Source organism: Astatotilapia calliptera, chromosome 9 (genome assembly GCF_964374335.1).
Source record: "Astatotilapia calliptera chromosome 9, fAstCal68.1, whole genome shotgun sequence".
Lineage (NCBI taxonomy): Eukaryota > Metazoa > Chordata > Actinopteri > Cichliformes > Cichlidae > Astatotilapia > Astatotilapia calliptera.
Window position 1 is genome coordinate 29,267,755 of NC_137430.1, and position 25,644 is coordinate 29,293,398.

At 39.3% G+C, this 25,644-nt stretch overlaps 3 protein-coding genes across 3 annotated transcripts in view; 2 read left to right on the forward strand and 1 right to left on the reverse strand.

The window, feature by feature from the left end:
* The window catches only part of LOC145431132 (uncharacterized), a 77,624-nt gene extending 76,375 nt beyond the window's left edge, over positions 1–1,249 (reverse strand). The window contains exon 1 of the mRNA XM_080306579.1: positions 1,123–1,249. Within this exon, the coding sequence (XP_080162705.1) occupies positions 1,123–1,140 (18 nt within the window). The 5' untranslated portion in view covers positions 1,141–1,249. The remainder of the gene's footprint in view (positions 1–1,122) is intronic.
* LOC145431134 (uncharacterized) overlaps positions 1–25,644 on the forward strand; it is a 61,682-nt gene that overhangs the window by 22,506 nt on the left and 13,532 nt on the right. The window lies entirely within an intron of this gene.
* Positions 10,126–23,625, forward strand: LOC113029418 (uncharacterized). The gene is made up of 4 exons (XM_080306585.1): positions 10,126–10,253; positions 17,388–17,493; positions 21,232–22,164; positions 22,490–23,625. Exons 2-4 carry the CDS (start codon positions 17,476–17,478, stop codon positions 23,180–23,182), a joined length of 1,644 nt encoding a protein of 547 aa, XP_080162711.1. The 5' UTR covers positions 10,126–10,253; positions 17,388–17,475; the 3' UTR covers positions 23,183–23,625.

Consider the following 25,644-nt stretch of genomic DNA (forward strand, 5'->3'; position numbering starts at 1 on the left):
CTTTCTCTGGTTGGTTCCTGGATTCTTGCCAACCCCTCCGTGGATTTGCTCTGGTTCTGGAATCTCCTGTAAAAGATAGAAAACAAAAAAAACCTTTCCCTGCTACGCCTCCATAACCTATTATGTTCATCAATTGTTCGCTTAATCCAATTCCACAACACAGTGTGATGGGGAAATCAGCTGTGTTTTGCTGCCCTTTATTTCGAATCTGGCGCGAACCAGCGAGACAGTTCCTGAATCAGCCACATGGTACGAACTGCCCGCGAGGCCTCGAACGTCACTGCATACGTAATCAAAGCAAGCCTCGATACGCGCTTCACAAAAACTCCCCGGAGATTACCCGACACAGGTATCGAAGCTTCGACACAGGACACATCACTACCGTTGAGGCTGCGCACTTTAAAGCTGCAGAACCTGAATTGGGATACAGCCATGATGATCTCCAGCCTTGTGCTCGTCAACATTCTCACCTGAGTTAAGAAGACGATTACTGAAATGGTCTCAGCAGGTCCTTTGATGACAGCAATGAAATGCAGTGGTAAGGGTTTTTGGGGATTAAGTTCATTTTCATGGCAAAGACGGACGATGCAATTCATCTGATCACTCTTCATAACATTCTGGAGTGTATGCAAATTGATATTATAAAAACTTAAGCAGCAACTTTTCCAGGTTCGAATATTTATGCAATTCTCAAAACTTTTGGCCACGACTGAATAACCTCTTTTTAAGTCTTGTGGATATTATACATAGTTATGCTAAGGATATGTCGGCCAATTTCCACTGGAAATGCCTTTTGGTTAAACTGTCAGCAAGGAATTTGCATTTGCACTGTTAAATTTTTATATAACTTTAATGCACATAAAAAACAGCTGCTTGTTTAATAAGTGAAAATACATTGATGGGCTTCTTTTAATAAAGTTGTGGAGTTGTAAAGTATTTTGTCTAGTGTCACTTATATCGTCAGTTATATTGTTATCGCACATTTTCAAATGTCCATCCATCTTCATCTGCTTTGTCCGAGGCCGGGTCGCGGGGGCAGCAGCCTAAGCAAAGAGGCCCAGACCTTTCAAATGTATATCGTGATAAATATTTTTGGTCATATCGCCCTGCTCTGTCTGTCACCTTCTGTGTTGAGCTCATTGTTTCCTCTGTAGTGACTCAGCTGAGTCCAGATGGCTGAAAATGTTCCTCTGCTGCTCCGTCAGACTCTTCTCCTCCTGCTGATCAGCTGGGACACAAAACAGATCTTTGTTAGGCTCCACACTGCACTGAAGAGTCAAAGTGTCTCATATGTTCATCTGACAAGTAAAAGAACACATTTTGGTTTCCCGATGTGGGCAACTTATTGGAAACAGACACAAAAGGTTTGAGCACTGATACCTGGCATTGCTGGCATTGAAAGATGCAATGCCAGCAATGAGGATTGTCAAGACTAAAACAATCATTAAGCAAAGACAACAGGGATCATTTGTTCCTGTTTATTTAGCATTCACAACATTTGTAGTTGCCTTCTGTACAGGGGAAGTCCACGCACACTGTGTGGTACCGCCATTAGGGTTGCCAACCGTCTCTTAAAATACGGAATCGTCCCGTATTTAGAAACAAAAGTACACGTCCCGTATTGAGCTAATAAGGGACGCACTTTGTCCCGTAATACAGTGAGAATCAAAAGTAGTCTATAACTTTTAATGGAATTAACGCTTTGTTTGAAAACATAATTCCCAGCCCCTCTCCTGCTTTGTGACCAATGAGCTGACAGCACACTTATGACAATTCGAGTATGACAATTCAGATTACCGCTCATCTCATTGGTCGAGGAAAGGTCGCTTGCTGAGAAAATACCGGAAGACAACAGGTGACCACAACAAGAAGCATGTTGTTGGCCAACAGGGAAACAAACGCCGACACTGCGGTGCAAGTCTCGGACGACAGTACACCTAAAGCTGGGCAGACACTGTGCGATTTTTTTCAGTCGCGATATTCAGCTCCTGCTCAAACTGCACGATTGACTCGCAGGGGTTAGAAGTTGGTAGGTCACGATGCAGGTCTCACACTATACGGCCTGATGCTCTGATGCGACCTGAGTGCTCACACTGTGCGTCCATAAAATTAAGGTTATAACAGAAATTCTGTCGCTCGCTCTCCCTCTCCGTCTTTCACTCACACAGACACACCACCACCATCAACTTTGCTAAATTGCTAATGAAAAACATTGATCAGGCAGCTGTGACTGAGCAGCAGTGTAGATCCAACTATTTTCACGGTTGTTGTGGTCGTGATCATTTTGTGATGCCACATCGAAAAGGCTCGGATGAGCTTTTCAAAGTTCTACAAGTTGTGCCTCCATCGCTTGTGTCCAGATCACACGCTGCACAGCCGTGCTGCTCCGTCTTTTTCACCGACGTTTACGTGTTTGCGCGTGAGCAGTGTGAGCGGCTGTGGTGAGACCCTCACGAGCGATTGATGATCGGGAGCTGGTCGTGAGGTGTTAATCACTTCTCGTTACCCCACGTATACTACACGACGCACGATGAAGGCCAAAATCGGTCCGATCACCAAAACGGTCGCACGACTCAAAAATCTTCTCAAAATGGGCCTAAAACCGCACAGTGTGAGCCCAGCATTAGAGCAGCAACGTTTGTTCCCCTCAGAGAAAGGGAAGAATGGGAAAAGGAAAACACCTGGCTGGAAAAAGTTAATATGGGCATGTGCAGTGAATATCAGCGCTATGTGGCCAGAAGTGTGATAATATAACTTATTTTGTGTAATAAACAACTGCAAGGATAGATGATTACAACAAATAGATGACTAATACATAAAAGTAATACATAGGTGAATAATGATGATCAGTTAAGATGCGTAATCATGGGAACAAGCGGGTTTACAAACAGGAGCAGCTGATTAGCATTAGAAAAGCTGAAATAATACCTCAACTGAAGCCAATTGTACTAAATGCACTAAATGTGCACTGTTACAAGAATGTTTTTCTTTCTATTATTTTCTATTATTTTAAGTTAAGCAGGACAAAGTTCTTTTAAAGAAAGATTTACTTATATTCTCAAAAGTTAAGCATGACAGGCTTCTGTTTAAGAAAGAGACCTGTTTTATTGTGTTAATGTTGTCATTTTGAGCTAAAAAATAAATGGCTAAATGATCACTTGTTTCACATGTGTTCATATCACAAAGAATAGAATATGCATCTGCTTAAATCAACTTCAAGTCAAATGGTTAAAAAAAAAAAAAAATTTCACACACAAAAAAAAGAGCTAGAAAATTCACCACACTGGGAAGGGTGAAGACAACTGGGTTGCCCGGCCCTGGCCACGAGGTGTCCCTTATTTATTTTTCATGGAGTTGGCAACCCTAACCGCCATCCGCAGAAGGTGCATTCAATCTCTGTAAGAAAAACTAGATTGTCTGAGACTGAAATGATATTAACAAAAGGAGTGGTGATTTGTAAAACTTCAAGTGTATGATAAGGTGAAAACAAATACACAATTGCATGTCATGTAGTTGAAGGTTTTTTTTTTCTTCTTTTGGAAGACCGGAAAACACTGAAAGTTACAAATGTATTGTGCTTGAAACGAATTCAAAATAGGTGATAAAGCCAGCTGCACATGTGTGTCACAAGGAAATTACATTACATTATAAATATTCCTAACTTAGCCATGGCAGCCATGTTGATGTATTACCTATATTGGCTGAAAATGTTCATTTCTAGAGAAAAGACACAGGCAGACTATGCTTACAGGATGTGATGTTACATGTTATTATGTGATGTTATTGAAATCATCATGAATAACGGGAATGATGATTTCTATCCGGTTGTTCAGTCTGACGTCACTAGCCGTGTCTGGGTCTAAACTCCGCTGCAGGTCCATATATCAAATGATCACTATGGCATTACTGAGAGTTGAAAAACTGTCTAAAGTCTTTCATCTTTAATAAAATGATCAGCGTTCTGCTCTACCAGGTGTAACAATTGAGTTTAACATCCAGGCATCCATGAAAACATGACATTTAACGGAGTTAGAAGTTAGCAGGGAGTTAGCTTGCTAGCTTCTATCTAAATACAATATAGCATGTCCTGACTGTGGGGTTTTGGAAACAAATTAAAACGTACAACTCTGCTATCACTTCCAGCATAAATGAAGACAGGAAACTAAACAACAGTGACGTTTGTAGGGTTACTGAAGTTTGGCTAGCTGGTATATAATGATGTGCTACGTGACCGCTAGCGACACAGCTAAGTTAGCATAATATAAACAAGCTAACTTTTTTCCCACTCGATAAAAGTTAACGTGAGTGTTGTCGGTGGTCAGGAACAAATGTAATCGCATGGCAGGATGCTGTAAAAGGACCAAACTTCAGCCAGGAGAACAACTGAGATAATCCATCCACAATACGAGGTTAGTCATTCATATACTGCTGCATGGGCTGGGCTGTAGCTACATCCTAAGGTTTTAAAAACTGAGCTTAAATAAATGATTAGCGGTAATAAAAGCCGAGGGAGGTCAACAGTGATCACTGACTGTTTTAGGAGCTTTTTGAGATCAAATAGAAGAAAATACATAACATTAAACATGTTAACAACACAAAAGCCATATTAAACGCAGACTACTTTAGACCCGGAAGTAGGATTCGTCGCGTCATCACTGAACAACCGGATAACTTTGTGTATATAATTTGGCATTTCTCACTGATGTAGGCCAAAAATAAATACATAATAAAATGTAATTTATTTTAAATGTTTATTTGCAAGACACAAAAACAGACAAAATAGAAAATTCTACATGTATTGTGAAACTTTACACACACACACACACACACACACACTAGGGCTGCCACAAACGATTATTTTGATAGTCGACTAGTCACCGATTATTTTTGCGATTAGTCGACTAATCAGATCATCATCCATTGGACGTAAAACGAACAGCTTATTGCACCAGCAGCATCTGCTCTTATATAACTATCATTAGCTTACAGCTTTAAGTGTTTAAGGTCTGTGCTAACTAAAAATAAAGACAAGATGATATTTTATTAAATTTTAATGAAATTTGCAGATTGTTTCGGTGAAGTTTAATAAACTCCTTGCTATCTAAAATATAACAGGACACCAGAGTAAATTCTCGAGCATCTCACACTTCTGATAATCAGCTGTCTGCTTGATGTTTATTCAGCTGTGTAAAAACTATAACTTTAATCTCAGCCTAACCGATTTACTCAGGAACAAATAAAATACTGGAAAAAAAAAGCCAAACAATAACATTTTTAAGTGATCTATGTGACTTATATATCATGTTTAACCTGAGTAGCGAAAGACGGCGGTGGGTTTGAAAGCAATTTGCCGGGAGTCCGGTGTTCTCACGGCTCTAGTGAGCCTTGCCCCCGGCTCACTATCAAGCTAGTGGGTAACAGACGTCTCCGAAAACGTCGGAGCGATTTTGAAAATATGTGGTGTCTTGATAAACTGAGCAGATATTTGAGGTTGGCACAGCTACATTCTCGCCTGAAAATATGTTAAACGTTTATTTTGTGACCCAGAAAGAATAATAAGAGTAATATTAAAACTAACTAGCTGCCGCCATTGTTGGAAACTGAGCTGGGCTGCGCTATGAATTCTGGGACACAGCTTCTTCTTCAGGATTTAACGGCAGCTGGCATCCTTGTACATGCAGTGCTGCCGTCTTCTGTTTCAGTCCGTTATTACACTCTTAAATCCTACTACTCATTCCTGCGTCTTTTGTGATCTTACAAAGCTTTAATTATCCAATGGCACATCTGCTTACCTGCATCTTTTGCTCGTTACTCCTCCTCTTCATTTCTATTTTTTCTAAACTGAGCACCTGATGGCTTTGAACTTTTCTTGTCCATCTTCCATTGGTTTTAATTTTGCACTCCAGTATGAACACAAATCCCCCACCTCGATGATCACCACAAATAACCTAATAGACCTACAGCTTAGTTCACAGATTCACTTTGTCTAAGGTTTATTTCTGGGATTTCACACAACCCAGTATTCAGATCGTGAATACATAATGGGCTTGGATTTACAACATTATGAATGAAATGTGCTCTATTTGGAAGCAGCATGTCCCCCTCCCCTTTCCAGGGGTTGTGTGTGAGACTTTAAAGATCAACACGCTGCTTCAGAAGCACTGTGTCGAGGCTTGATTCGTTTGGTCAGAGTCACGTGATTAGTGACGTCTGAAGCTTCATTTAGAATGTACCTTTTTTTTAATTGAACTTTATTGAAACACAATGAGTATACAACATACAAACAGATGAAGTTTACAAAAGAAACAGAACATGAACATACAAAATCAGGGGTAAAAAATTATCTCATCAGTACGCGCAAAAATCAACATATATATATTGTTTTGAGAGACTTTTTGTTGGTTGAGTCTGATAATATACCTTATAAATTCTCTTATTGGAAGTTAAATAACTCCTTACTAAAAGATAAAATGGTTAGAACGCAGATTAATCAATTAATGGCTCATTATTGGAATAAAGCTAACACAGAGAAGTCCTTTTGTACCAATTGGGAACTTTTTTAATTTGAAGCATGCAAATTCTTGAGAAGATATGGGAGTCAAATTATTAAATCAAGGAAAGCTGAAGAGGAAGAAGTGATCAGCAAAATTGCCTCTTATTACCAGAATTCCCCAGAAGAAATCTCAGAGGAAGATAAATTAAATTTACTAGACCTTCAAAATAAATTGGACGGTTTATATCGATGCAAGGCTGAGGGTGCTTTTGTAAGATCCAGGAAGAGGTGGCTGGAGGAGGGAGAACAAAATTCTGCTTTTTCAGGCTTGAAAAATACAGATCCAAAATCAACTAAATATTAATGGCACTGTCTCTGACAATAATAGAGAAATTTCAAATTTATGAGTCAAATTCTATACTAAACTATACAACTCAAAATATAAATAGGATGTCTCAACACTGTTTCTCAATAATATTAAAAACCTAAAAACTATTGTTGTGGAAGATAGAAGTCACTGTGACAGCCCTCTGGTGGATGACGGAAAGGCAGGAGGAGCAGAGACCCGAGGCGGTGAACTGAACTTCAGGTAAGAAGTTATGACCTGCAGTCTGTCTGGGTCAGATATAAACCAAGTTTAGGTGGAGTTTATTTTCGTTATGCTGACTTTTTACAGTCAGTTGCAATAACTCGTTCTGCGTACTAGCTAGTATGACGGAGTTTATAAACGGCTGGGCGGGTGCTGTGATATGATTGATGTTGAACTTGTTTTATCTTATTTTATTTATAAGGTTAGTTATTAGAGTTGCCAACAGTCCCGTAAAAAACGGAATAGTCTTGTATTCAGAGAAAATATTACGCGTTTCGTATTGAGGTGAAAAGGAACACAGTTTGTCCTGTACTTCAACTAGAATGAAAAAGACAAAGCTGGAGTTATTCTGTGTCTTTGCTGCACAGCTGCCTCTTCTTCTCTCACCCTCCCTCTCCTGTTTCTACTTCAATCATGAAACTGATCAATGATCAGCTGATCAGCTTTTCTCTCTTGTTTGTTTATCGCCCACTTTGCACCAGAAAGAGGAAACCAGCGGATGTCGCGCTAAACAACAGCAGCACGTTTAAGCTTGATGGGGGGGCACAAAGATATACTTTTCTTTCTTATTCTCATTTAAAATGTCTCGCTTTTAACAAATAATTATCTGAATCTTACAACAAACGTTTTCATCTGATGTAAAATGTATAGAAATCCATTATTGTACATAGTAATGTTTTTAGGGTCCCATTATAATTTCTTCAGAAGTAGCTAAGTACTGTATATGATGCCAGTATTTTCCCACATTTTCTAGATACTGTACCAGTACTGTGTGTAAAATGCCATCAAAAAGTCAATCAAGTTTTATTATTTCTATCTCCTTTCACCTTTTAAAGTTTGCTATGTTAGAAAAAATATTTTGCCCTGCCATGCTGTTTATTGATGTGGCAAATGAATGGTTTATGAAAATATATCTAAATCTGTCATCAGTAATAAGTAATGACCATGTCTCACCTCTAGTCTTCTCTGTCTTAATTTCAGGTTCTCACCATGTGTTGTAGATAGTTTAGGAGGTTAACTCGGGTACTGTTTAGAATACCAGAATAGGGAGGATGGTGTAGGTTTAAGTTTATTAGACTGATACATATGTACCAACAAGACAGTGTACATCACTGTCACAAAAGTGTTTGTTTTCATTCAAAGGCTAATACCTGGTGGGCTGGTCTCTAGTCAAAATGCCCGGGCCGATTTTTTGTCCCAGTCCAGCCCTGCTTCTGACTGTGGAGGAAGTTTGTAATTCTATTTCTGCACTTAAGACCAACAAATCTCCTGGCACAGATGGTTTAACTGCAGAGTTTTATAAATCATTTTCTAATCTCCTGGCTGCGTTCTTACTGCAGGTTTTCATAGAAAGTATAGAGAATAACACTAGCTATTAAAGGCTGCACTGCAAATGCTATCTGTAACATTTCTATTAAACAAAAAGTCACATACACAGGACTGTTAATATCTCAAGACCAAAAGTCAAGATGCTCATCAAACTTCACTCCGATTATACAAAAAAATGTGAAAAAAGTTCAACCAGTGGCTGCAAAGGCATTTATCTCTGACAGGTAGAGTGTTAATTACTAAAGCCTAAGGGATATCACGACTGGCATATGCTGCTCTCTCCTTACATCTGGATAAGAAAATTAGTAAAGACATTGACCTCATGCTCTTTAATTTTATATGGAAAAACCGTACACATTATATTAGAAAATCTGTTGTGATGAATAACTACAAATCAGGTGGGCTTAACAGTTTAGACTTTTCTACTTTAAATAACACTTTCAAAATGATTTGGGCTAAACATTTTCTTTAAACCCTACCTCTATCTAGAATTTTATACCATATCATATTTTCTCCCATTTTGGTGGCTTTAATTTTATTTTAAATTGTAATTACAGTGTTGAAAAAGTCCCTGTAAAGCTTTCATCCTTCCATAAGCAAGTCCTCTTAGCATGGACCCTCATTTATAAACACAACTTCTCACTACACAAATACCTCATCTGGAACAACAGAGATATTTTATTTCTTTTATTATCACTTTTCCTGGAAACTTGGGTCCAAAATGGGATCCTATTGGTGGCTCAGCTGGTTAATAAAGAGGGAGCACTACTTACTTACAATGAATCCCTTACACTATATAATTTTCCCGTCAGTGTTTGGGAATTCTCAATGGTGCTTGGTGCCATACCCTCAGGTACTTTAATGTTATATAAAAACACTGACAGGTCAATATCTACCTCAGTCACTCTCCCTGATCCAGCTGAGTCAGCAGTGGGAAAAATCTGCTTTTCACAGGAACTTGGTAACAGCAATAAGAGAATACGTAGTTTATTCCAAGAAGATATCGTGTCTCTCCCATATATATATAATATCTTACTGGAACCGACATGTTCCAGATATCACCTGGAAGACAGTCTGGATGATCCTATAAATATCTAATTGTAAACAGGGTGAAGGAAATCTCATGTAAAATTCTTCATAAATGTTACCCAGCCAGTCACTATATGGTAACATTGAAAAGAGACATAAATACTAATTGCACTTTCTGTGGGGATCATCTAGAAACTGTGGCACATCTTTGTTGGTACTGTTCCTCTACACAGAGATTCTGGAAGAATTTAGCAGTTTTGTTATTGTCCATATTTTAAGGGAGTTTTCTTAATGATGGGAAAAATGTTTTATTCTGTTTCTTTAAGTTCACCAGGAAGAATGATAAATGTTTTTTTATAATAAATATGTTAGAACATTTAGCTAAATGTTCTATCCATAAATGTAAGTTTATTAATAAAACACCATATTTCTGCCTTTTTATAAGGATATGGAATTGTACATACAATCAATATCAGACTCAACCAACAAAAAGGCTCTCAGAACAATATTTATATATGCTGATTTTTTCGTGTACTCATATAATAATTTTTTTTACCCCTGGTTCTGTATGTTCATGTTCTGTTTCTTTTGTAAACTTCATCTGTTTGTATGTTGTATACTCATTGTGTTTCAATAAAGTTCAATTTTAAAAAAGTACATTCTAAATGAAGCTTCAGACGTCACTAATCACGTGACTCTGGCCAAACGAATCAAGCCTCGACACGGTGCTTCTGAAGCAGCGTGTTGATCTTTTTCACACACGCACCGGAGCGTCAGCTTCAAGCGGACCATCGCTACCTCTCACATCTAAAGGTAAGTGTCAAGGTAACTTTGAACTGAGTTCAGTCAATCTTGAGTTTTTCGAAGTTTTCTGTTGCTCTCTGTGAGAGGAGACCGTTAAAGACGAGGCTCTCCAGAGTGTAGCAAAACAGGAAACAGCAGCTGGGTGTGTGTAAGTGTGCAAACGAATAGATTAGAAGTGCAAGTGAGCCACGAGTATAGAAAGGTCAAGTTTCGTGAGTTGTTTTTCTCACCACTGATCACGCGCTCAACACATACTTGCATCACACGCGCGCTCTCGAGCATCGGTATTGTACAATTCTGGTCGTCACGTGAGTTGAGGGTGTTACCATATAACGGAAATCTCCATTGTTCTGTAGCAGGGGTTCTCAAACGTTCCACAATGAGTTTCACCCTTACCGGCGACATCAAAGCGATGAGTCGAGTCTCAAGTCACTGGTTTAAAAGTCCGAGTAAAGTCACAAGTCTGAAATTTTGAATTTCAAGTCCTTTCGAGTCTTTAAAAAAAAAAAAAGAAAAAAGAAAAAAAGCATGTTGCAGTTATATGCTAAATGTAAATATTAGACCATGTAATTTTTAAATCTGTGTTTTTCTCAACACATGACAAAATAGTGAACTTAGAAAATATACACAAATTGTGAAATTGCACCTCTTTAACATGCAGCTCAATTAAACCTAGCTCCAAGAATAGTTTTCACCGACAGTTCTGAGATAAGCCGCATGTTATTCTTCGATGCGCTTGTAGGACTGGCTTTAGAATCGCATGACAAAAATATCATACACATTTAAAAAAAAAAAAAAAGACTGTATCACCAACGTAGCCTGGAAAACATTTGCTAGTTAGATGAAGTCAGCTATCTCATCCTAGCATATTTATATGCATATTTATAATCATACGGTTCTTGGAGTGAGTGCATACACTCGTGAAGTTTAGTAACTTCCGGTCACTGCAGCAAGCCCAGGTACAGTAATTTCTGGTCCGCATTACAGAAATGTAGCAGTGACAATAATACTGTATGCTGTAATCGCACTGGGCAATTAGTGATACAAAACAACTGTTTTATCCTGTGCATAAAAGTATATATGTTTTTGTCAATGTACCATGGTAATAACAGAAGCGAAACTCAATATTGTGTCAGGACAATTCACTATTTATGCACAATAAACAAAGGAGCATAGTGCGACAATTTCTGTTCAGCGCCAGACTTGCTTGTAACCTATATCACCAATTATGTTATGAAAATGACGCATTAACTACAACAGCAGACTGACCTGTGTGGAAATGCTTGGAGCAGACTAACCTGTGAGCTGGAGTGTTCTGAGATGTTATATTTGGTCTTTGAATGGCTGCAATCCAGGCCATCCGTCGCCTCTTTGTTACTTCGGAACATTGCTCGAACAATTTCTCTTCAACGACGTAATCCGATAACAACCGATCTCTTTACCCGTCGGCTTCCCGTGGCTGTCATGCGACTGGCTATTGCAGTTAATAATACAACAGCTTCTTGCCATTTTTGTGTTTCTTTTTATCGCTGTATAACTGATTTCAATTGAAAGCCTGCGTGCGCTAGTACCTCTTGCTACGAGTTCCCAGAATCCTTTGCGGTTCTACCCGTGAATGACGTCACATTTTCAATCTCTATATAATATGCATGTTAAATTTTATATTTGGGGTAAAATATCAAGTCTTTTCAAGTAAACCGGTTCAAGTCCAATTCAAGTCCCAGGTCATTGGTGTAAAAGTCCAAGTCAAGTCACAAGTCTTAGAACATTTTTTCAAGTTAAGTCTAAAGTCATAAAATTAATGACTCGAGTCCAAGTCATGTGACTCGAGTCCACACCTCTGATTTCAAGTAACTTAAAGAAGTCCAGACACTTTTCTTTCCAAACTCCTTAGACTACGATGACTGAGAACCTTCACAGACACCACATACACATATTTGCCAACATTCAAAAGGGGTGTGTGTGTGTGTGTGTGTGTGTGTGTGTGTGTGTGTGTGTGTGTGTGTGTGTGTGTGTGCGCGCGCGCACACGTGGCCCGGGTCCTTCGAAAGTCGGGTAGGCTGGAAGTGAGCGATTGTGAAGTTGGACGGTCTAGCCTTCAGAATTACATCACGACCTCTCTCAGTGGAGTGAAACTGCCGTCTGCTCCTTGCTATCTAAAATATAACCGGACACGTAAATTCTTGACCATCTCACACTTTTGTTTAATCAGTTTTATGTTTGACGTGTTTTCAGCTGTGTGAAAACCCTGGAGGAACCCTTCCGAGGGAATAATAATGTTTTATTTAATCTAATGACTCAGCCTAACCGATTTACTCAGGAACAAATAAAACACTGAAAAAAGCCAAACAATAATAATAAGTTGTCTAAATGACTTATATATCATGTTTAACCTGATTAGCAAAAAACCACAGGGGGTTTGAAAACGATGAAGCCAGGAGTTCGCTGTTCTTGCCGGCTCAGATATTTGAAGTTTACACAGCTACATTCTGACCTGAAAATATTTTAAAAGTTTATTTTGCAACTCAGAAAGAGTAAGAGTAATATTAAAACTAAGTTGCTGCCGCCATTGTTGAAAACTGGAATTAGCTGGGCCGCGCTAGGAATTCTGTGATATGATTTTTCAATTTTGTTGTTTGGGTGGAAAATCGGGAGAAATTTGGGAGAATGGTGGTTCAAGGGGATTTTCGGGAGGGGCAATGAAAACTGGTGTCAATCAACTGTGCTACGTTTGTGCTACTAAAAGTGTCATTTTGTGCTGCCTCTGTTTTAAAGATATTAATGAAAATGTAAAGGTCAACCCCCCACATTATCCAAATCAAACAAATTTGATGTTAAACCTTTGTGCTACGTTTGGATTACTACTCACTTGCAGAAGTGGCTGCGACCACTGGCAATAAGCTGCTCTTTATAGAGGACTCATGCTCGGGAAGACATTTTCTGGTCCACCCTCTCTCCCAGAAGAGTCCCGGGAACGCTTGTGTCATCTTTGCATATCTCCACAATTACATATTGTTTAGTCTTATTAAAAAATAATTGAGATTTCCGTGTACCATGTTACGAAATCAGTTTCACCCCGGTTCTTTTATTCGTCGAAACTTCCAGAGACTGCACCGGAACTCAGTAGTTATTTCACAAAATCTTTATTCATCTTCATTTAAGCATGCACTTCTAGAAGGGAAGATGAGGCCGGTGTGTCCCTCTGTAAAATCTTCACCCCTTTGTTAGTTACAGCCAGCTTTATAGCTTTATAGAGGCGTCCCCATCATAAAACCCCCTACGGTGTGCTGCAAACTCAGGCATTCACGTGCTTGTGCACATAGACAATGTGAATGCACATGAGTGAGTGTGCGTGTGGATGTGTGTGCGTGACAGTTAAAACACCGTGGGTGTAGATGACTCCCTAGAGGTCATAAAAACCCATCTCCCTTCCAGACCACAGTTATCCAGTTACAAATGTTGAGACCCCCACCCAAACATTCTCTGGGGAATTTCCACTCAGCATTAACTCCTCTCTGTTTTACTTTCACAGTTCAACTAGGGAGGGTCTCCTATACTCCTAAGTTCATGACACAGTCAGGCCTTTATTACATTGAGGGCAGTGTCAGTGTCTCTACAATAATTCTACATTCTATGTTAACACATTTCTAAACTCTAAAATGAGCTAAACATTCTTACAACCACCAGAGAGAGACTAAGTACCACTAGTGGTATGTGTACCACAGTTTGAGAACCACTGTTCTCAAAAACTCCCGGGAACCACCCCTTAAGGGTGAGATTAAAAGTATATGTATATGACTGAGGGACTGTCCCTCAGATCTGCCCTGGGAGAAACATAGGAATGTAGAAGAGGTGAAGGGAGTGTGTGTTTTTTAAGAACCAAACTGTGAATTTTGTTTATCGTTTCACCCCTAGTTGGAGGTAAAAGTGCTACAATGAAAAACATTTCAAGGAAATGTAAAAAAAAAAAAAAAAAAAAAAAAAAAAATGTATTCCAGGTAGAGCTGGGCGATATAAGATTTTTTTATATCACGATTAGGGCTGGGCCATATTATACCGTTCACGGTAATACCGGTATAATGTTAGGCAACGATAGGAAAATGAAATATCGCGATAGAATATGAGTAAAACGCGCATGCTCAGTGCCTTTGTTTTCATACGCACATGGCCGATTGTTGAGTGAAACAGATGAACCAGAATTGGTTTGTAAAAATGGTGCAACTTCAGTGATGTGGAACTGGTTTGGTGTTTGTCCGTCAGATACACGATAAAGCACATTGTTTTGCAGAACATGCAAGCGGCCGTCGTTATTGTCGTATTTGTCGGACTAAGATGCTCTTAAATCTGGGAGTAATCTGGGTCCTAAACTCCGTATGCTTCAGGTCAAACGAACACTGCAGCATCACTGAGAGTTAAAAACTGTCTAAATTCTTTCATCTTTAATAAAACGATTAGCATTGCTGCTTTACCAGGTGTAACTATGAAGTTTAACTTCCAGGCATCCATGAAAACAAAATTTATTACATTTAACAGAGTTAGAAGTTAGCAGGAAGCTAGCGGAAGTTAGCTCGCTAGTTTCGCTAGTTACCTAAGCATGATATTGCATGTTCTGACTGAGAGATTTCTGAAAAAAAATCAAACGTACAGCTCTGCTATCACGTCCAACATAAATGAAGACAGGAAACTAAACAGCAGTGACGTTTGTAGGGTTACTGAAGTTGGGCTAGCTGGTATATAATGATGTGCTACGTGATCGCTAGCGACACAGCTATGTTAGCATAACATAAACAGTGAAGCTGGAGGACGAACACTAACACTTTTCCACTTATAAAAGTTAACGTTAACGTTCCTGATAGTTGGAGACAAATGCAATCGCATGGCAGGATGCTGTAAACGGACCAAACTTCAGTCAGGAGAACAACTGAGATAATCCATCCACAATACGAGGTTAGTCATTAATATACTGCAACAACATGGGAACAGAGCAGCTGCCAGAGAATTCAACATTAATGAATCAATGGTACAGAAGTGGGGGAAGCAAGAAGAATGAGTTTAATAAAGTTTGATTTATCTGACTGCTTTGTTTCGCTTAATGTGCCTTATAATCCCGTGCACTTTATGGTCCAAAAAATGCGTACTGCACACTGCAGTTTAATGTTGCAAAGCACCTCTTTTTAACTTCAGTGGATATTATACATGGTTATGCTCAGGATATGTCAGCCCATTTCTACTGGAAATGCCTTTTGGTTAAACTGTAAGCAAGGAATTTGCATTTGCACTGTTACATTTTTATAAAGCTTTAATGTACATAAAAACCAGCTTCTTGTTTAAGTGAAAATAAATGGAAGGTTGTCTTTTTGCGCTAGTAATGTTGTGGAGTTGCATTTTGTCTCGCATCAATTATATCGTCAGTTATATCGTTATCGCAAATTTTCAAATATATATCGTGATAAATATTTTTGGCCATATCGCCCTGCTCTAATCACGATATTATTTTTTTTTCATTTCAGGCGATAACGATATCTATCACGATGTAAGCCAAATAACTATATTTGTAAGATTTAAATGTGCCGTTGCTCACAAGTAAAATGTGAAATAATCAGCAGCTTCTTTTTATTTAAATATTTATTTCCCATAATAAGTTCATCCATTAAGTGGACGCGAATGGATGGATGAAGTTCAACAGGGTAGATGTACTTAAGGAACATGAGACTTTTTCAGATAAATAAAGGCAAATATTGCAAACTACACAAAAGGCAGCCGCTAAAGCGTTTAAGTTTCAAAATAGAACAAATGAAACAGACTAAATTGTCAATTCCACTTAGAAACAAAATATTAATTCTAAAAATAAATCTTAGTTTTACAGAAGAACAGACAAAACTGACTAACTTTTGTCAATATCAAATAAACTGAGAACTAAAAGGAAATTCTCAATCTCTCCTTGTTGTATAGCTGAGCTTTTCAAACAGTTTTAACAGTTACTTTAGTCTGACAAAATGACGAATTAGCGCTTCCAGTCAGAGACTGAGGCTACGTCCACACGTACACGGGTATTTTTGAAAACGGAGATTTTCCGTTTTCATTTTAAAAAAGAACTCAGTCCACACATAAAGGCAGAAATGAAGGAAAACGCTGCTATGAACATGCCAAAGCAGCAGGTGGCGCTAGATTCCTAACCGTGCAGAAATGTTGGCCAATCAGAAGTCTAGAAGCCTCGGTGGGAAAAAGTAAACAAAGCTGGGGCATAGAAGCAGAACCGAGTCGTATGTGTGGAGGGACAGTAACTGTGTGTATATGTAAGCATTTAAACACTGCAGAGAGTAGAATTAACAGTATTGTAGAAATTCATTTCACCGAAACAATAACGTGGCGCACAGTGTGACGCATGCACCAGTTTATTGTATTTCCAGACTTGCTTTCGGCACAATTTACAGTGCACGCTACTCTGTTTTTTGTCAGACTTGAAATAGCCGAAATACCTTCACACTACGGAACTTCTATGGCTCTTCCGTTCGACAATCTCTCCGGCATTGGAACCATCATCTGTTTTCTCTTCGGTAACCTTTGGTCACCGTCGGTTGATTTTTCTAGTCGGCACACTCATTTCATCCATTACCCGGGCGGTACGGTGGCTGGCTGCTTCCCAAACAAATACACATGTGCGGCTTGGCACTTGTGCTGTACGTAACAAGTCACGCGACGTGACGCTGCGGCTGTGATTGGTTCGGCTCTGCGCTACTTAATTTGGATTGGCTGACTTTTTTTTTTTTTTTTAAAGGACAAGAGCGGCGAGGTCTATCGCGATAGAGAAATTAAACTATCGAGTAAAACTTATATCACGATACATATCGTTATCGTTCTATCGCCCAGCTCTAATTCCAGGATAAAACTCAGCTGTTTTTGTCTTATTGGTGCAAATCGTTGTGTCGGCCCACTGGGCATTTGATTCCAATAACAGGCCTCAGTCTCTCCTGCTACTGGTCTGCATACTGCTAAATTTGGTATCGGTGCTCAAACCTTTTGTGTCTGTTTGCCCACCTCGGGAAGCAAAAATTTGTTGTTTTTGTTGTCAGATGAACATATGAGACACTTTGACTCTTCAGTGCAGTGTGGAGCCTAACAAAGATCTGTTTTGTGTCCCAGCTGATCAGCAGGAGGAGAAGAGTCTGACGGAGCAGCAGAGGAACATTTTCAGCTACTTGGACTCAGCTCAGCCACTACAGAGAAAACAATGAGCTCAACACAGAAGGTGACAGACAGAGCAGGGCGATATGACCAAAAATATTTATCACGATATACATTTGAAAATTTGCGATAACAATATAACTGACGATATAATTGACGTGAGACAAAATACTTTACAACTTCACAACTTTATTAGTGCAAAAAAAAAAAAACCATCAATGTATTTTCACTTACACAAGCAGCTGTTTTTTTTATGTGTATTAAAATTATATAAAAATTTAACAGTGCAAATACAAATGCTTTGGAGCAAATGTCGGCCAATTTCCTCTGGAAAATCCTTTTGGTTAAACTGTCAGCAAGCAATTTGCATTTGCACTGTTAAAAATTTATATAACTTTAATACACATAAAAAAACCAGCTGCTTGTTTAAGTGAAAATACATTGATGGTTTTTTTTTTTGCACTAATAAAGTTGTGGAGTTGTAAAGTATTTTGTCTCGCCTCAATTATATCGTTATCACAAATTTTCAAATGTATATCGTGATAAATATTTTTGGTCATATCGCCCTGCTCTACTTTCATGTGTTACTGTTTAGGCTTAAATGTGTTTGATATATAGTGCCTTTTCCTTAATGTAAAAAAACCCTCAGGTTACAATCAGACATTTTTTTTCACTGAATCAAGCTGGTCATTTTATCAGCTCAGCTCTAATTCATATGACAGATAATTTATGGTATAAACATCTAGATTCTAGATGATGGGGAAGTGGTGTTCTTGGACTTTGGTGCTGCATTTGATTTGATAAATGATGATCTTTTGATTGATAAACTAAAATGTTATGGATTTTCACCAGCTGCTTTGTGCTGGATGAAAAGTTATTTAGACAGAAGATAGCAGAAGGTTTATTGTAATGGTTATTTCTCAGTTATGAACTGCGGTTTACCCCAAGGCAGCTGCCTCGCTCCACTTCTCTATTCAGTTTTCACTAACGATCTGCAATATGTCTTGGCTTAATCTTGGGTATGCCAATGATTCCACCAAGTTTTATTCAGCCAGTGACAATTCTGAACTGATCAGCATGTCACAACAAAATTTGCTGAATGTGTTTGACTGGATAAGTAAAAACAACATGATTTTAAATGTATCTAAATCCAAATCTATGTTAATTAGAAGCAGATTAGTCAACAGCCCACAACTGAGTCTTTCCATAGCCAGTGTTAGAACACGTCACCCAGATGAAACTACTCGGCGTTACCATAAATCACCACCTTTCATGGTCTCAGCACATCGACTCTGTTATTAAGAAAATGGGACAAGGCATAGCTATGGCTATGAAATGCTCTTTCTGTATCACTTCAATTATGAAAGATGTCATTAATGCACTAGTAATGTCTCATCTGGAGTGTAGGAGCCATATGAGTTGTTTCCGTCTGACTAAGTGGGTTGGTTTAAATGGACTCACTGTATTGGTGCATGGGTGTGGGGCGTGTCTCATGGGTGTGGTAGATAATAAATGTGGTTGCACTCACCTGTTCACTTCACCTGATGTTGATGAGCAGAAGGTAGACATTCTCCCAATCCTCTGCTGTATCATCCATGTGCTCTCTGGCAAACTTCAGACGGGCCTGGACATGCACTGGCTTCAGCAGCGGAACACGTCTGGCACTGCGGGATTTGATTCCCTGCCGTTGTAGTGTGTTACTGATGGTGACCTTTGTTACTTTGGTCCCAGCTCTCTGCAGGTCATTCACCAGGTCCCCCCGTGTGGTTCTGGGATCTTTGCTCACCGTTCTCATGATCATTTTGACCCCACGGGATGAGATCTTGCGTGGAGCCCCAGATAGAGGGAGATTATCAGTGGTCTTGTATGTCTTCCATTTTCTGATGATTGCTCCCACAGTTGATTTTTTTCACACCAAGCTGCTTGCCTATTGTAGATTCACTCTTCCCAGTCTGGTGCAGGTCTACAATACTTTTCCTGGTGTCCTTCGGAAGCTCTTTGGTCTTGGCCATGGCAGAGTTTGGAGTCTGACTGTTTGAGGCTGTGGACAGGTGTCTTTTATACAGATGATGAGTTCAAACAGGTGCCATTCATACAGGTAACGAGTGGGGGACAGAAAAGCGTCTTACAGAAGACGTTACAGGTCTGTGAGAGCCAGAGATTTTCCTTGTTTGAGGTGACCAAATACTTATTTTCCACCCTGATTTACGAATAAATTCTTTACAAATCCTACCATGTGGATTCATGGATTTTTTTTCCACATTCTGTCTCTCACAGTTGAAGTGTACCTCTGGTGCAGATTACTGACCTCTGTCATCATTTTAGGTGGGGGAACTTGCACAATCGGTGGCTGACTAAATACTTTTTTGCCCCACTGTATACTAATATTGATAAAATGCATAATCAACTTTCTTTGCTTCCTGTACAGACTAAAATATTCTATGGCTTACTTGTAGTTATAAAGAAAGCAATTCTGTTAAACACACCACATTTATTTCTGCTCAGCTGCAGTATCCAGATGAAATACATAATCATCTTACACAGTTTTCAACAAACTGCAATTTAGTAAATCCTGAAGTTAAAAGTAACTTTTTGTAAAACTGTTACATTTAGAGCAAAGTTTAAGTGGAATAAATTACCTTATAAAATTAGAGAATTATTCAAACTATTCAAAACTTCAATGAACTCTTAACTATGGAAGCCCATTTCCGCCACTTAAAAAAAAAAAAAAAAAAAAAAAAAAAAAGGATCCATAACTCGAAATTGTGAGTTAGTGATGCCAATCAGTAATCTATGTGAATGACGTCATTTCCTCGTTACCCGGAAGCTGAAGCCCTCAGCTACAAATGCTACAGCTAAGCTACCGTTATTACATCCAGTCGTGAATGCACAGATTGCTGAGTGTTTTCAGCCTGGCTTCACAAATGATGAAATCCCTGTGTTATTAGCTGAATCACATGGTGTTACTATCAGCAAACGTACTCGCGAAAGCGCCAATTTGTTGGGATCCGTTTTTGAGTGCACGTTCCTCTGCGCCATATGCTTCCGGGTAACAAGAAAGCGACCTCATTCCCCTATATTTTTGATTGGCAGAGCTAACTCGAAATTTCGAGTTACTTTTCTCAAAATTTCATCTTATGGATACTAGCTGTTTTGTTTTTATTTAGTGGCGAAAACGGGCTTCCATACTTAAAAGCCGATTCACAGAGCTTTTAGTTGTTGTAAATATTGTAAGAGATGATTTATTATTGAAATTTGTGTAATGTGCCTGAATGTTATATTTTAAGAATTGTGAAACCTCACTGTGGATGTAAGAGCCAAATTATGTGGATATCTTGAATCCACTTTATTGTATAATATTTTATGTGATCGTATTTGACGGAAGATGAGCAACATCTGTTGTGGAAGCTAATGGTGTTCTTTTTAAATAAACAAATAAACAAACACAGTATTTATTATCACTGAATAATTATGTATAAATCTATAAAAATTAAAGAAATATGTATTAGAAACAACAAAATAATATAAATTATAAAGTAATATAAAAGTGTGTGTGTGTGTGTACAATCAGGAGGGATGGGCATGATTTTAGTGTTTGAACAGTCATGAATTATTTTTAACAGCAGGTTGGATGTAATGTGTTAGAACTACCAGCAGGTGGGGATAAGAGACCTTTAAGGTGTTTGGTGCCACACTCCACCTTCAGGTTTAAAACTAGTGTTAATGGAGGGAGTTTGAAGGTTGAGTTTGTTCCACGACTGCATTTCACTCACTGCCTCTGTTTGTATCTCTGTCACTGCAGGACCAACATGGAGCGAGAAGTCAGCGCTCTCAGGAGGCCGACAAACCTCAACCAAGAAAGAGAGAGAAAACACACACCTGTGACGAGTGTGGGAAGGGTTTTACTGGGATTAATAAACTAAAACGTCATCAGTTCATCCACACTGGAGAGAGACCGTTCAGCTGTGACTTGTGTGGAAAGTCTTTTTCCAGGAAGGAATCCCTAAAACAACACCAACTCATCCACAGTGGAGTTAAAGCGTACAGCTGTGATCAGTGTGGCAGAGCTTTTACTCACAGTAGCAGCTTACAAAATCATCTACTTACCCACTCTGGAATTAAGGCATACAGCTGTGACATCTGTGGGAAGGATTTTACTCTGAAGGCTTCACTAAAACAGCATCAGGTCGTCCACAGTGGAGAGAGACCGTTCAGCTGTGACTTGTGTGGAAAGTCTTTTTCCTGGCAGGAATCCCTAAAACAGCACCAACTCATCCACAGTGGAGTTAAAGCGTACAGCTGTGATCAGTGTGGCAGAGCTTTTACTTACAGTAGCAGCTTACAGAATCATCTAGTTACCCACTCTGGAATTAAGGCATACAGCTGTGATCAGTGTGGCAGAGCTTTTACTTACAGTAGCAGCTTACAGCGGCATCTAGTTATCCACTCTGGAATTAAGGCATACAGCTGTGACATCTGTGGCCAAACTTTCATCCGGATAGATAGCCGAAATACACACCTACGCATTCACACCAGACATGATGTGTACTGCTGTGAACAGTGTGGCAAAGAGTTTACAACAGACACAAAGTTACAACAACACATGTTTACCCACACTGAGGGACGACCTTATAAATGTGACCTGTGTGAGAAGACTTTTAAATCTCCACGTTACCTGAGACAACACCAACAGATCCACACCAGAAAGAGACTCTACAAGTGCAGTTACTGTGAGGTATGTATTTATATTGTTATCTTGTCATTTTAGCCTGACTGTTTGGAACAACTCTGCTCATTAAACTGTGTTAGCATGTTAGCAATTCTACTGCATGGAAAAGCAGCTCTGAGTGATTATTCAGATTTTCATGTCAGTTATGATTTTAGTATTACTGTAGTATTATGGTGGTAGTATTGTAGTTATTGCAGCCCAGTAAACTGAGTGTGTTAACTGAAACAGTCAAATGTAATTGGACGTCTGCAGAGATGCTCTTTATTTCAGGCGACATTCAGGATAAAAATGTTGAAGGACTGACTTACACTGTCTTTGTGTCTTTGTTTAGAAGCAGAGCGACACAGATGGATCCAGTTTTCAACCCTGTCATCACTGTGGTGGTGGGAAAGACTTTCGTTGTGACCTCTGCGGAAAAACTTTCAGTCAGCAAGTTGCCCTAAAAAGACATCAACGTAGACACACTGGAGACAAACTGAAATACTGCAAAGAATGTGGGAGAGGCTTCACCACATCACATCACTTAAAACAACATGAACTGATTCACAGTGGGGTTAAAAAGCACCTCTGTGATCAGTGTGGGTCATCCTTCACCACTGCATGTGAGCTTAAAACACACAAACGAATCCACACGGGAGAGAAACCATACAAGTGCAGACACTGTGACAAAAGCTTCTCACATTCAGGTCATCGTAACAGGCACGAACGTACACACATGGAAGGAAACTACAGCTGTGACCAGTGTGACAAGAGCTTCAGGAATCTCAGTTCATACTCCACACACAAACGATCCCACGTTACTAATAAACTGTTTCACTGTTACCAATGTGCCCAAACATTCACCTCATTGTCTGCTCTGTGCAAACATCAGCGTGATCACTCAGGGCTGAAATCACTCCCATCACTGGATCACAGTGAATCTGAAGAGACAGAAAGATCCTCTGGTTTCAGTGTCAGACTCAAAAAGCTTGAGATCAGGCTCCACAGAGTTCAGATAGAATCATTTAAACTTGTGTTGAACTGAACTGGTTGCTGGGCTGAACTTCTACATAATACAGATTTACATGGGATCTTATTTTCTGTTGTTTTACTGAGTCAGTTTTGTCCTTTTTTCTCTGTCCTGGTTTTGTTCGTCTGTAAATAATTGAAACTCAGTCAAATAGTTCATTGTTCTCCAGCAAAACGTTTTGGAAACTCATGTTTAACCTTTAAAACTCTGACATGTTTTAGCACACAAGGCTTCATCGGGGAGTTCACTCATGATTGGACCATGAGAATAAAGGTTTTTAGTTCTTTCAAAGAGAGTCTTGGAGGTGTTTGATGTTTCTGTTTTTGTTTTCTACATATAGGAAGAAACTATTTTTCTTGCTTTGTGTAGTGTGGAAGTTTTTAATGTTTCTTTCATCTGTGATGTTCTTGAATGTGTTCACATGAAGATGGTACAAATAAACTGTCTTTTTAGCTTTAGCTCCTAATTTATTCATTATTTATGGATGTAGCACAGCAGCAGTTTCTTGATTAACACATGGAGGGCTCGGGATCTGATGGTAAATAATGTTTTGTGTCTTTGTACACATCATACAGCTCAGCTGTACCACAGATGTCAGGTTTACACAGTGGGATGGTTTGTAAGAACGCAGCTCTCCTGTGGATAAATCCTTACTCTTAGCCTCAGGACCTCACACAGTCACAGCAGGTTCGGTCAGAAGATTTATCCCTTATACCAAATCGCCCAAAGGCACGGAGACAAACTCAAAGGATGCAACGTGTAACGTTCTCTTCCTTCATGTCAGCACCATCATCGATTATTTATATAAAATGCATATAGCAACAGTAACACTTTAGTTTGGATTTCATGATTTCTGTAACTGGAAAATATTTTGTTTAAAGACAGAAGTGAGTGCGTAGTTGCAACATTAAAGGGAAATATTAATTAATTAGCATTAAGTATATTTGTTGCTTAAGCGTTTGCACTATAACTTAAGTAGGATTATAACTTTTAAGCAAGGAAAGATTTCAGATATTTAGTTCACTGTTTCAGTCATTTTATATGAAATTAAAAAATTTACGTTGGTCAAATATGATCCTCTAAATCAAATAAGTTTGAAAAATACTTTATTAAATTTCCTTTTTGAAAATAAATGATGTATTTTTAAATGTCGCAACAAATTTTCACAAAAAGTAACTAATAATTAAAACCAGTTAAACAAAATAAAACGATTTAAAAATAAAAAAATTTGAATCATGCTTAACCAAATGCCAGGATGGAGAGCTGAACCTAAAGTATACGTAGAAAGATTTCAACATTTGAGCAAATTGTCCAGTTTTTAATGTTTTTATCACATATAAATGTCACAGTAGTGGGTCCTGGCCCAATACTTTGTGTTTTTGGTTTAATATTCTTTGACTATTGTTTTTCTATTGTTTTCAAACCTACTCATGTTTACAGCAGGTAAAAGCAACTGACAGTTCATGGCATTGTTGTTTGTAGATGTGCAGTGTAGTGGGAGCATAAATCAAAATGAAATAAAACACTAACATTTATGTAATAAAACATTTTAATGAAAATGATTAGGCCCTTTATATCACCTCACTACCTGGATTTTGGACTACCTCACCGACCGACCACAGTATGTGAGGACTCAGGGCTGTGTGTCGGACAGGGTCGTCTGCAGTACAGGGGCCCCACAGGGAACGGTTCTGGCTCCGTTCCTCTTCACCATCTACACTGCAGACTTCTCCCACAATTCCACCCAGTGCTTCCTGCAGAAGTTCTCTGATGACTCTGCAATAGTCGGCCTCATCACTGATGGGGACGACAAGGAGTACAGAGGACTGACTCAAGACTTTGTGGACTGGTGCCAGCTGAACTACCTCCAGATCAACGCCAGTAAAACCAAGGAGCTGGTGGTAGACTTCCGCAGGCACAAGCATTCTCCACTGCAACCACTGAACATCCAGGGTATGGACATTGAGGCTGTGGACAGCTACAGGTACCTTGGTGTTCATCTGAACAACAGACTGGACTGGACTCATAACTCAGACGCCCTCTACAGGAAAGGGCAGAGCAGGTTGTACCTGCTGCGGAGACTCAGGTCGTTTGGGGTGGAGGGCCCACTCCTGAAGACCTTCTATGACTCTGTGGTGGCTTCTGCTATCTTTTATGGTGTGGTCTGCTGGGGCGGCAGTATCTCTGCTGGGGACAGGAAGAGACTGAACAGGGTGATCCGAAGGGCCAGCTCTGTTCTAGGATGCCCTCTGGACCCAGTGGAGGTGGTGAGTGACAGGAGAACGGCGGCTAAGCTATCATCCCTGTTGGACAACGTCTCCCACCCCATGCTGCAGACTGTGACAGCACTGAGCAGCTCCTGCAGTGGGAGACTGCGGCACCCACGGTGTGGGACGGAGAGATTTCGCAGGTCTTTCCTCCCCACTGCTGTCAGACTCCACAACAAAGACTTTAACTGAACAAACACACACATCCAC